The sequence below is a fragment of the Myripristis murdjan genome, chromosome 1 (genome assembly GCF_902150065.1).
Source record: "Myripristis murdjan chromosome 1, fMyrMur1.1, whole genome shotgun sequence".
Taxonomy (NCBI): domain Eukaryota; kingdom Metazoa; phylum Chordata; class Actinopteri; order Holocentriformes; family Holocentridae; genus Myripristis; species Myripristis murdjan.
Genome location: NC_043980.1, coordinates 200,001 through 212,754, shown reverse-complemented (window position 1 = coordinate 212,754; position 12,754 = coordinate 200,001). Strand labels below are relative to the sequence as shown.

The window sequence follows — 12,754 nt, the reverse complement described above, 5'->3', positions numbered from 1 at the left end:
TGATGGAGAACAGAGAGCAGAACCAGAACAAACAGGACCAGAACAAACAGAACCAGAGCAAACAGAACTAGAACAGACAGAACCAGAACAGAACCAGAACAAACAGAACCAGAACAAAAGGAACCAGAACAAACAGGACCAGAACAAACAGAACCAGAGCAAACAGAACCAGAACAGACAAACCAGAACAGAACCAGAACAAACAGAACCAGAACAAACTGGACCAGAACAAACAGAACCAGAGCAAACAGAACCAGAACAGACAGAACCAGAACAGAACCAGAACAAACTTGACCAGAACAAACAGAACCCCTAGAAGGTGAGCAGCTCGTGCTGACACTAAACCCAGCAGCAAGAGAAGATGCTGAGCTCCTGATAAAAGTGTAAGAACATCTTGTTCCATTAGAACTGTAAGGGGTTCCCATGAGGAACAGAGAACAAAGACAGAGACGGTGGAATAAAAAGTGGAACAGGAGAGGGAGACGGCACTGTGCTGTGTACCGGGGTTACCAGCACGTGGAGCTGTAACACAGCCTGTGCTGATCCCTGTGTGATGCAGCTCAAGGATTAAAGGATTCAAGGATTCAAGGAACTTTATTGTCATACCAGCTCACATTTACATGCTAGTGGTACGAAATTAGCTCACAGGTCCTGGTATAAGCCTAAATAAATAAATAAAGCAAGGTAAAAAAAAAAAGAAGTGTAAATATAGAATATAAGTATATATAGAATATAGAATATACACTACTCACAAAAAGTTAGGGATATTTGGCTTTCGGGTGAAATTTACGGAAAATGTAAAAAGTTCATGCTACAGTGATATTATATCATGAAAGTAGGGCATTTAAGTAGAAGCATGCACTGGTGATTTCCTCATCTCAAACAATTTCTTGAAACAAAAGCCAACAACAGTGGTGGATATACCACAACAAAAAATGTCAATGTCTCAATAACTTGTCATGTGCCCTTGAGCATCAATTACAGCTTGACAGCGACGTCTCATGCTGTTCACAAGTCGACTTATTGTCTGCTGAGGCATGGCATCCCACTCTTCTTGAAGGGCGGCCCTCAGGACATTGAGGTTCTGGGGTACAGAGCTCCGAGCCTCTACACGGCCACTCAGCTGATCCCATAGGTTTTCTATGGGATTCAGGTCTGGAGAAAGTGCAGGCCACTCCATTTGAGGAACCCCAGTCTCCAGCAGCCGTTCCCTAATGATACGACCTCGATGAGCTGGAGCATTGTCGTCCATGAAGATGAAATTAGGCCTGTGTTGTTCATGCAGGGGCACAGAGACTGGATTAATGATGTTATTCAGGTAGTATGGGCTTGTCACTGTACCATTAGGGCAGTTCTGTATTGACTAGACACACCTGCCCACACAGTAACACCACCACCACCAAAGGCTCGTCTGGTGACAACAGTGGCTGATGCATAGGGCTCTCCTTGACGTCTCCAACATCGTTGGCGGCCATCATTTCTGCTCAACATGAATCGGCTTTCATCAGAGAACAGCACTGAGGCCCACTGGTCCCTCGTCCAGCGTAAATGCTCCCTGGCCCATGCAAGACGATGACACCTGTGCCTGGTGGTGTGGTCAGGTACCCTTGCAGGTCGTCTAGCACGCAGACCATGCTGATGTAAACGGTTTTGAATGGTCTGACGTGACACTTGGGTGCCTCTCACCTCCCTTAAACATGCCTGGAGTTGAGTGGCATTCATCATCCGGTTCCACAGGGCACTGTTCACAATGAAGCAGTCATCAGTGTGGGATGTGGCCAAAGGACGTCCACTTCTATGCCTTTCTGTGACTCTTCCAGTCTCTCTGTATCTCTGTTGCAACCTGCTGATGACACTCTGTGACACTCTAAGCTCAGTGGCCACTTCCGTCTGAGAACATCCTGTTTGAAGCCTCGCAATGGCGAGGTGCTGCTGATCAATTGTTAGGTGTCGTCTTGGTCTCATGATGTCAAAATGTGAACAGCATAATGAGGAGGACTGTTTAAATACCAATTCTAATTGAACCAGGAAATTTATTGGTTGATTCATGGATCAAACAAATGATGTGAATTTTGCTGTTAAACTCCTTGTTAGAGAACAGCAACTTGTGCAAAAAGTACTGAAACACTGAACAGTTGGACATGTGCATTCAAAAGTTTACAGAAGGTCACATTAAGTTCACCTGGAAAGGTTATAATGCATTTTAGGTTCATCCTGAAATTTCACCTGAAAGCCGAATATCCCTAATTTTTTGTGAGTAGTGTAAGTAAAAACAGTATATATAAACAATATGTGTGAATATAAACAGTATGTATAACTATAAACAGTATATATAAATAAATATAAACAGCGTATGTAAATATAAATAGCATATATATAATAAATATAAATAAACTGCCTATGTATATAAGTAGTATATGTATAATAAATATAATATATATATATAAACAATAAATATAAATAAAAATATAAACAGCCTATATAAATATAAACGGTATATATATATATATATATATATATATATATATATATATATACAGTACAGGCCAAAAGTTTGGACACACCTTCTCATTCAATGCGTTTTCTTTATTTTCATGACTATTTACATTGTAGATTCTAACTGAAGGAATCAAAACTATGAATGAACACATGTGGAGTTATGTACTTAACAAAAAAAGGTGAAATAACTGAAAACATGTTTTATATTCTAGTTTCTTCAAAATAGCCACCCTTTGCTCTGATTACTGCTTTGCACACTCTTGGCATTCTCTCCATGAGCTTCAAGAGGTAGTCACCTGAAATGATTTTCCAACAGTCTTGAAGGAGTTCCCAGAGGTGTTTAGCACTTGTTGGCCCCTTTGCCTTCACTCTGCGGTCCAGCTCACCCCAAACCATCTGGATTGGGTTCAGGTCCGGTGACTGTGGAGGCCAGGTCATCTGCCGCAGCACTCCATCACTCTCCTTCTTGGTCAAATAGCCCTTACACAGCCTGGAGGTGTGTTTGGGGTCATTGTCCTGTTGAAAAATAAATGATGGTCCAACTAAACGCAAACCGGATGGGATGGCATGTCGCTGCAGGATGCTGTGGTAGCCATGCTGGTTCAGTGTGCCTTCAATTTTGAATAAATCCCCAACAGTGTCACCAGCAAAACACCCCCACACCATCACACCTCCTCCTCCATGCTTCACAGTGGGAACCAGGCATGTGGAATCCATCCGTTCACCTTTTCTGCGTCTCACAAAGACACGGCGGTTGGAACCAAAGATCTCAAATTTGGACTCATCAGACCAAAGCACAGATTTCCACTGGTCTAATGTCCATTCCTTGTGTTTCTTGGCCCAAACAAATCTCTTCTGCTTGTTGCCTCTCCTTAGCAGTGGTTTCCTAGCAGCTATTTGATCATGAAGGCCTGATTGGCGCAGTCTCCTCTTAACAGTTGTTCTAGAGATGGGTCTGCTGCTAGAACTCTGTGTGGCATTTATCTGGTCTCTGATCTGAGCTGCTGTTAACTTGCCATTTCTGAGGCTGGTGACTCGGATGAACTTGTCCTCAGAAGCAGAGGTGACTCTTGGTCTTCCTTTCCTGGGTCGGTCCTCATTTGAGCCAGTTTCATTGTAGCGCTTGATGGTTTTTGCGACTCCACTTGGGGACACATTTAAAGTTTTTGCAATTTTCCGGACTGACTGACCTTCATTTCTTAAAGTAATGATGGCCACTCGTTTTTCTTTAGTTAGCTGATTGGTTCTTGCCATAATATGAATTTTAACAGTTGTCCAATAGGGCTGTCGGCTGTGTAGTAACCTGACTTCTGCACAACACAACTGATGGTCCCAACCCCATTGATAAAGCAAGAAATTCCACTAATTAACCCTGATAAGGCACACCTGTGAAGTGAAAACCATTTCAGGTGACTACCTCTTGAAGTTCATCGAGAAAATGCCAAGAGTGTGCAAAGGAGTAATCAGAGCAAAGGGTGGCTATTTTGAAGAAACTAGAATATAAAACATGTTTTCAGTTATTTCACCTTTTTTTGTTAAGTACATAACTCCACGTGTTCATTCATAGTTTTGATTCCTTCAGTGGGAATCTTCAGTGTAAATAGTCATGAAAATAAAGAAAATGCATTGAATGAGAAGGTGTGTCCAAACTTTTGGCCTGTACTGTATATATGCTTGTCCCTTCTGAAATCCACCACCATCTCCTTAGTCTTTTTCACGTTGATGCAGAGGTTGTTTTCACTGCACCACTGCACCAGGTGTTCCACCTCCTCTCTGTATTTGGACTCATCGTTGTTGATGATGCATCCCACTACTGCTGTATCATCCGCAAACTTCACTATATGACAGCTGGGGTGTCTCGCCGAGCAGTCATATGTCAGCAGAGTGAACAGGAGGGGGCTCAGCACACAGCCCTGTGGCGAGCCAGTGCTGAGGGTGATGGAGGAGGAGACGAGAGAGTGGAGAGTGGAGGAGAGAACAAGCAAACATAGTTCAGTCTGCCACCAGGTGTCACCATACACACACCTGTGTTTCCCCCCGGCATCACTGTGGACCAGTCCAGCCCCCCGCCTTTTCAAAGTAAGAGTCTTAGCTTTGGACTGTATCAGTAACAGGAGAATAACGCCTGCATGTAGCTGCTGTGGCTGGGCGTCCAATCAGCAGAGGACATGCGGCTGGGTGTCCAATCAGCAGAGGACATGCGGCTGGGTGTCCAATCAGCAGAGGACATGCGGCTGCAGAGCAGAGAAGGTAAACATGCATCGCATTTTGCCTACATATTCCACTTTTATTTTTATTTTTTCCTCAATACCCTTTAAAATATTTGGGACAGCAGCTCCATCTGCAGAGCCCGGGGCCGCCAGCTGCTGCCAGCTCTACCTTTCCACAGCAACAGGTGAGTCCAGGTGTGTTCCACATCACAGCTGCAGGTTTGTTTCCAACAGTCTTATGAAGCAGAGCACTCACAACATATTTCTGGCTTTTTGATTTCGCTTCCAGTTGAAGCAACAGCATCTTCTGCACAAGACACGTCCACCTCACCTGTCCCTGCTGCACACCTGCACACCCACCTTACACTATTTGAATAAACAAATGAGGACAATTTATTGTAAGTCAGACATGAAGTCATCATACTTCTAGTTTAGACCCTGAGCCTCACTCCTGCGTTCCTCAGGTGTGGCCTGACCAGGTGAAGCAGCTGCTGATCATTACACAATGTTTGGTATATTATATTGGTAATTGGTGGTTGCCATGGCAGCGCGCATAGACGCAGCGGCTACAGCTCTCCACTCTCGGTGCCATATTATATGTTTTTGTATGTGTGAACGGTTGTGTTTTTAGCTTAAAACACCACCTTATGTTGGGCAATGCACGCGTACAGTCGTCAGCACCTTTTGAGCTTGGGATTGTGCTGCGAGGTACCAATTTCGCCGGACTTTCATCGCTACCAGGACATTCCGGAGGACGCCGTTAGAACACCGGGGTCTCCGTGGATAGTTCTTCCCAGCGACAAGTCCAGGAGGAAATGTAAACAAGCAAAGGAAACAACAGTTATCAGGACCTTTTGAGCTTGGGATTGCACTGCGGGATGCCAATTTCACCGGACCTTCATCGCTGCCAGGACATTCCGGAGGACGCCGAGGCTGCAGGGCCGGTGCGTTGACACGGCTGAAAGGACAGCCCTTTGGGCCGCCGCCTCCCAGCATTTTCCAGCGCCAGGTCCATGGTGAACACGGGATGACGAACTGTGCTTGCACATCCAACAAGTGTTTCCGTGACTGTTGAATTTTTTCTGATATCAGAGACATGGCTGCAGCCATCTATTACTGGACTTGGCTATTCAACTAGCAAGATGCACGATGCTTTCTATTCTCCCCTGCACTGAAAGGACTGAGCCCTAATTTCGTTGCATTATTATACGTATATGATTGTGCAATGACAATAAAAATCTATCTATGTATGTTACCTGCATCGTCAAGTCCTTGTTTTATATCACCTTTCGACTCTTATTCATGCTAGTTAAATCAGGTGGCAGGTAATGAAAACACGACGTGAGGTTAAGAAGTGTTTTTTTATTTTGCATTATTCCAAGTTAAAATGAATACGGGTATAAACAATAAACTGCATATACACTTCTATTGACGAATATTTGTATAAAGTTTTCATTTTCCTTTTCTCTTGCAGAAAGCAGCACAAACTGGAGAGGTCATGGAAACGTCACGGAGCTCTCTCCCTGCCAGCGGCGCTCCAGATGTCCTCCAGCTCATCCTCCGCCTCCTCAAACTGCCAGCGTGCGGGACACACAGCCGAGACCCCCTCCGACGCCCTGCGGGACGCTTCCTGTCCTGCTGCCATCGCCGCGGCGCCATCAGAGCAGATGCAGCAGCCTTCCTCTGAGCAGACCACCACTCGACCGGATCGCCCGCGGGGACCAGAGGAGTTCACCTGCTGCTGCCTTGGAGAGACGTAAATGTGGCCTTTGAGGTCGCAGATCTTGGTGTCGGCGCTGAAACAGCGGTGCTGCTCAGAGGGAGCGTGCACATCAGAAATACTTTGGTGTGTGAGGAGCTTGTCTTCAGCGTCTCTGCGGTCTGATGTTTCCACGGTGGGGCCAGTGGGGACGTCACGCTGATGATCAGCTTCCTCTGTGGCCGAGACTCCGTCCTGAAGATGCTCCTGGTCTCCAGGATGTTCCTCTGGGGTGAGTCTGTGTGTGGCGTCCCGCTGGCTCCGCCCCTCTCTGCTCAGGCCGGACGGCGGTGGGTCAGAACTCTGCCGGCGTGTGAGCAGCTCCAAACTGAGAGTTGACCCCAGAGGGACGCTGCAGCGGCTCTTCTGATCAGATCTCACCTCCGTGGACTTGATGCGACCTCCTGGCACAGTCGCGGCATCGGGGCTGTCGACAGAGACTTCCTGTGTGAGCGCTGAGTTGGTTGTGATGGGCGGCTGCAGCACCGTGTCACCTGGACTCTCAGGTGAGGTGTGTCTGCTGGTCTTGTCCACCTGAGGCCAGGTGTTGGCTCTGCAACTCCTAGTTTCCCTCTCTGTCCTGTAAGCTATGGTCAGGCTGCTCACTCTCCTCCTCCTCCTCCCCTCTTCCCCCCACCGCCACCGCCGGCCGGCTCCAGGCTGAGGCGGGACGCCGCCGGGCTCCCTGATGGAGGGAGTGGGGCGGAGTTGGTTTTAGGGCTGGAGTCTGAACTGTTTCCATCTGGGACTTGAAGAAAAGTTCTGACCTGCAGGAGGGAAGCAGAGGACAGATTTATTTAGCTCTGTATTAAATGTCTCAGTGTCATTCCTGAAGAGATTCGTATCACATCATTTACAAATTGTGTGTCATATTATATGTTGATCACTGACAGATTATTTTAAAATCCTTAATAATGACGGTGGTGAGAGAAGGTTCCGGAGGACACTTAAACATGACGGACATGTATGGACATGCTTGTTGTTGTTGCCACACCAGTTTGCACTTGGACTCATGACATTATTGGAGTCGTGGTGTTGGGAAATGAGCTTTTGGGTTTATTTTAACATTCAGATTCAGATTTAGGTAGGGGAGACTGGGGTAAGATGAGCCATTTTTCATATTTAGGATCACTACATCAAGGCAATCATAGTTTTGTTGCTAACTAACATATCTGCATATATTTCAGGATGTTGTGCATCTCTTCAAACAAACAGAATGAGTGTAAACATAACTGTTTCCATAATATAGCATTTCCAAAAAAAGTGGTCTCGTGGCACAACTTACCCCGTGTATGGGGTAAGTTGAGCCAGGGAGCGGGGTAAGTTGAGCCATATCCCTACTCACCCCCCACCTTCCTCCCCACCTCCATCCCACCCCTCCCTCACCTTCTCCCTCCCTAAATAACAGTCACTTCTTCACATCCATATGTATTTTTTTTTATTAAACACAATTCAGCAGGTACAATAAACAGCTGTTTTAACATGCCTTAAAGTGCGCTTGGGAAGAGAACATGAACAGCTGTGTTTTTGAAAAGAAAACACTACAACACTAGTTTCTTGGTGTCCTTGCTGACAGTAAGGTCAGTTATGAGCATATGAACGTAACACATTTGGTGGCAACGGCCACCATTGGCCGTGGCCCCATGCCCCCATGCCCACCGGGGGCATGGGGGCATGGGGGAGGGTTAATATTTATTTAATATTTTAGACATATAGGCTACAGCCAAAATACACTTACCCTATACACTTAATAAGTAATTGATATTTATTATTTTATTTATTATTTAATATTTAAGACATTTAGGCTACAGCCAAAATACACTTATTAAGTGTATGGGCCTCCGGCTCAACTTACCCCTGGCCAGATGGCTCAACTTACCCCAGAGCTACCATTTTGACTTTTTTAGGCCCCACAGCTAAAATGGTGCACTTTTATGCTAGGTTTATGACCTCATGTTGTAGCTCATAGATACCACAATTCATGTATAAAACAATTTAAAATTATCTATTTTGGTCTTAACACAATTCTCATGAAACTGATGATAGACTAAATTCACTTTTAAGAGTAAAAAATGTTTTTTTGGAAATAAATGTCTAACCACTCTACCCATGTGGTTCTTACCTTCACAGACTCCATGAAATGATGCCTTCCTCCTAAACATTTGGTCACATGATCAGTATTTTTTATCGTTTCCTAGCAACAGGGGGTGGCTCAACTTACCCTTTTGCTCAACTTACCCCAGTCTCCCCTATCATCATTTGCCATCAGGATAATGATAAGCTGCAACAATAATAATAATAATAATATCTGCAATGATATCTGACCCTGTGCAGCGGCTGATCCTCAGCAGCTCTTTGGTCTCTGGCTGTCTGCGGGTCGGCGGTCACGACGAGGCCAGCGGCGGTGGGACCGGGAGGCTCGGCGCCGTCAGCAGAGCCGCCTCGGCGAGGACCGAACGCCACTTTGTTCCCGTTTGGTCCCTGAACAGCTGAGCTCTCCTCCTCTGGCTCTTCAGCTGCTTCCTGTTGGTGAGCTGCCGACTCGTCCGGTGCCGACGGAGGCTGAAGCTGCAAAACACAAAACATTTTGTTCAGAATAACATTTCAAATTTCATTTCAGAATAAAACCATTTTTCTCTCAAATTCCTTGATGTTACCAGAGTTATTATCATAAAGTAATACTTGGTGCTACAAAACAGCAGTACACACATATACACCCGTATATGTGTGTACTGTGTGTACACGTATACAATGACCAGTTCCATTCCAGAGGTTCATCATGCAGTGTCTCAGCTATAGCCTGGAGCCCACTGAACCCTTATTATTTCTGTACGTTATTATATACTATGACTGTCATAGTATAGCAGCATATTTTCATTCTATCATTTTTAAACACTGACGTCCCACCTGGGTTGGATGTGGAAGCTCGTCCCCTGGTGAATCTGGCTCTGTGTGGCTGAGCTGCTCCTTCTGAGCCCTCCAGTGCACCAAAATCCATCCCAGCATGCTTTGCAATTCTTCAGTCCTTTCCTTTATCTGTAGATGAAGAATTTGCAGGACAAAACAGAACATTTTCATTTCACCACCAAGAAAAACAACAACCAGTCTTCTGTGTGGTCTGATTGATTTCCTGCTACTAAAACTGCTGGAGCTGCTGCTGATCTCTGTCACAGCTTTTAGGAACAAAGAGGCTCCAGAGGAGAGTAGAGGAAGTGCAGGGGAATCTGCAGGAAACTGAAATGTCTCTGAGAGAGAACGTACGCTGTCCGCCAGGTGACGTCTGTCTGTGACAAGCCTTCGACCAGATTCAACCAGATCATCAAAGTCTTCAAACTTCTGCTGGATCGCTCGGTCCAGCCGGTCCCACTCCGGCCGACTCAACCTCTGCATCACCGCCTCCGACAAAACACGAGCTCGAGTCTCCTCAGCCCAGGAACTGAAACACACGACCAGGAGAACTTTGACCCAGACTGCCCTAATCTAACCCAGACTAGCCCTAATCTAACCCAGACTGAGCCTGATCTAACCCAGACTAGCCCTAATCTAATCTAGACTGAGCCTAATCTAACCCAGACTGCACTTAATCTAACCCAGACTAGCCCTAATCTAATCTAGACTGATCTTAATCTAACCCAGACTGGTCCTAATCTAATCTAGACTGAGCCTAATCTAACCCAGACTGCACTTAATCTAACCCAGACTAGCCCTAATCTAATCTAGACTGAGCTTAATCTAATGCAGACTGCCCTAAACTAACCCAGACCGGCCCTAATCTAACCCAGATTAACCCAGATTAACCCTAATCTAATCTAGACTGAGCCTAATCTAACCCAGACTAGCCCTAATCTAATCTAGACTGAGCCTAATCTAACGCAGACTGCCCTAATCTAACCCAGACTGCACTTAATCTAACCCAGACTGGCCCTAATCTAATCTAGACTGAGCCTAATCTAACGCAGACTGCCCGAATCTAACTGAGACTGCACTTAATCTAACCCAGACTGGCCCTAGTCTAATCTAGACTAAGCCTAATTTAACACGGACTGCTCGAATCTAACCCAGACTAGCCCTAATATAACCCAGACTGAGCCTCATCTAACCCAGACTGCCCATATCTCACTCAAACTGCCCTAATCTAACCCAGACTAGCCCTAATCTAACCCAGACTGCCCTAATCTAAACCAGTCAGGGATTATTCTTACAAAATAGTTTTGAAAGGAGAAGCGAATCTTCATTTCAAAATGTAAATGTAAATGAAACTGTAGCTTCTGTGTATCAAGAACTAGGCTGGGTCTGACTGGACCGGACCGGACTGGACCGGACCGGACTGGACCAGACTGGACCGGACCAGACTGGACCGGACTGGACTGGACCGGACCGGACTGGACCGGACCGGACCGGACAGGACCGGACTGGACCAGACTGGACTGGACTGGACCCCTCCTGTCATGTGACTCACATCATGTCCAGGTAGGACCTCAGGAAGCCCCGGAGCCTCTCCAGCTGCAGCAGAGCCTCCCTGTTGTCGGCCAGACTGCAGCCCAGCTCCTCCTGGGCCTGCAGGGCCGCCTCCTGCCGCTCCGCCCGCAGGTCAGAGGTCAGCAGCCGCTCCACTTCCTGTCTGACGAGCAGCTGCTCCCCCTGCAGGCGGCACAGGGACATGTGGGTTGATGAAGCTCTCAGACAACATGATGCCGCTGCTGTTTGACAACACCAACAGTCAGCTGACCTCCAGTCTTCGCTGCAGCTCCTGCAGTCCGTCCAGGTCCGACCTGTCCGGCTCACACCTGAGCAGCAGCTCGCTCTCGGCGTCCAGGACGTCCATACTGAGCTCCGCACACCTGGACAGCAGCGCGTTGATCCGCAGAGTCAGAGGCGACTGGACAGGACACAGGACAGAGTCAGAAGACCTGAAGGTTTTTGTGTTTGACTCCAGGACATCACATGTGGTGTTCTGGCTCTGTCTCAATGTGTCTGTAGAGCTATTCAAGATTAGATCTGTGTCAGTAGAGCTATTTGAGATTAGATCTGTGTCTGTAGATCTTTGCAGCGCTGGGTTTTACCTTAGGGCCTTCAGCGTCTTCCTCAGCTTCATGAGGAAGAGTTTACATGCTTGTGGAAGGTGCCAGGATGGTAAGGGTCAGGGTCAGGGGTCAGGGTCAGGGTCAGGGGTAAGGAGTCAGGGTCAGGGTCAGGGTCAGGGTCAGGGTTGGGGTCAGGGGTCAGGGGTAAGGAGTCAGGGTCAGGGGTCAGTGTCAGGGGTCGGGGTCGGGGTCAGGGGTCAGGGTTAAGGTCAGGGGTTAGGAGTCAGGTTATGGGTCAGGGTAAGGAGTCAGGGGTCAGGGGTAAGGAGTCAGGGTCAGGGGTCAGGGGTCAGGGTCAGGGGTCAGGGGTAAGGAGTCAGGGTCAGGGTTGGGGTCAGGGGTCAGGGGTCGGGGTCGGGGTCAGGGGTCAGGGTTAAGGTCAGGGGTAAGGAGTCAGGTTATGGGTCAGGGTAAGGAGTCAGGGTCAGGGGTCAGTGTCAGGGGTCGGGGTCAGGGGTCAGGGTTAAGGTCAGGTGTTTGTCATGTTGTTTACCCTCAGGCTGTGCTCGTGTGCAGGCCTGGCAGACTCCGCCTCCTGGCAGCTGATTGGCTGCAGGCCGGGCTCGCTGTCGTTCAGCCAGCACAGAGTCTGCGGACGCACCGGGACACGTTCAGCTCTACATGACATCATGCACATTTCTCCACCAATCACACGGCACAGAACCGCTGATGAGACTGTGATTGGTTCTGTCCATGTAGTGTTGTTGTTGTTGTTGTTGTTGTTGTTGTTGTTGTTGTTGTTGTTGTTGATGTGTTTACACGTGTTGCACACGATACAACAGAAACACAGGAAAACTAATTAAACAGGAAAAATGTAACGAGGGAAAAAACCTTGTCGGTGGAGGTTGTGGACTGTAGCGCTGATCTGAGCTCAGCTCCGACATCGTCACAGCTGACTGGACCTGCAGCCGCCACTCTGACACACACACACACACACGCATGCACGCACGCACGCACAAACACAAGCACACACGCACACACACACACACGCACGCACGCACGCACGCACGCACGCACGCACGCACGCACGCACGCACACACACACACACGCACGCACGCATGCACGCACGCACGCACAAACACAAGCACACACGCACACACACACACACGCACACACACACACACACACACACACACACACACACACACACACGCATGTTGGTTTACTATACTTGTGGTGACATTTTATTAACTTACATTCA

At 47.5% G+C, this 12,754-nt stretch overlaps 1 protein-coding gene across 1 annotated transcript in view; it reads right to left on the bottom strand.

Annotated features, from left to right (window-relative positions):
• Positions 1 to 7,055: 7,055 nt before the first annotated feature.
• The window catches only part of LOC115356163 (uncharacterized), a 15,717-nt gene continuing 10,018 nt past the window's right edge, over positions 7,056 to 12,754 (bottom strand). The window contains exons 8-15 of the mRNA XM_030047260.1: positions 12,384 to 12,468; positions 12,046 to 12,141; positions 11,198 to 11,347; positions 10,928 to 11,109; positions 9,730 to 9,904; positions 9,376 to 9,504; positions 8,794 to 9,036; positions 7,056 to 7,235 (exon numbers count right to left, since the gene is read on the bottom strand). Of these exons, the coding sequence (XP_029903120.1) occupies positions 7,071 to 7,235; positions 8,794 to 9,036; positions 9,376 to 9,504; positions 9,730 to 9,904; positions 10,928 to 11,109; positions 11,198 to 11,347; positions 12,046 to 12,141; positions 12,384 to 12,468 (1,225 nt within the window). The 3' untranslated portion in view covers positions 7,056 to 7,070. The remainder of the gene's footprint in view (positions 7,236 to 8,793; positions 9,037 to 9,375; positions 9,505 to 9,729; positions 9,905 to 10,927; positions 11,110 to 11,197; positions 11,348 to 12,045; positions 12,142 to 12,383; positions 12,469 to 12,754) is intronic.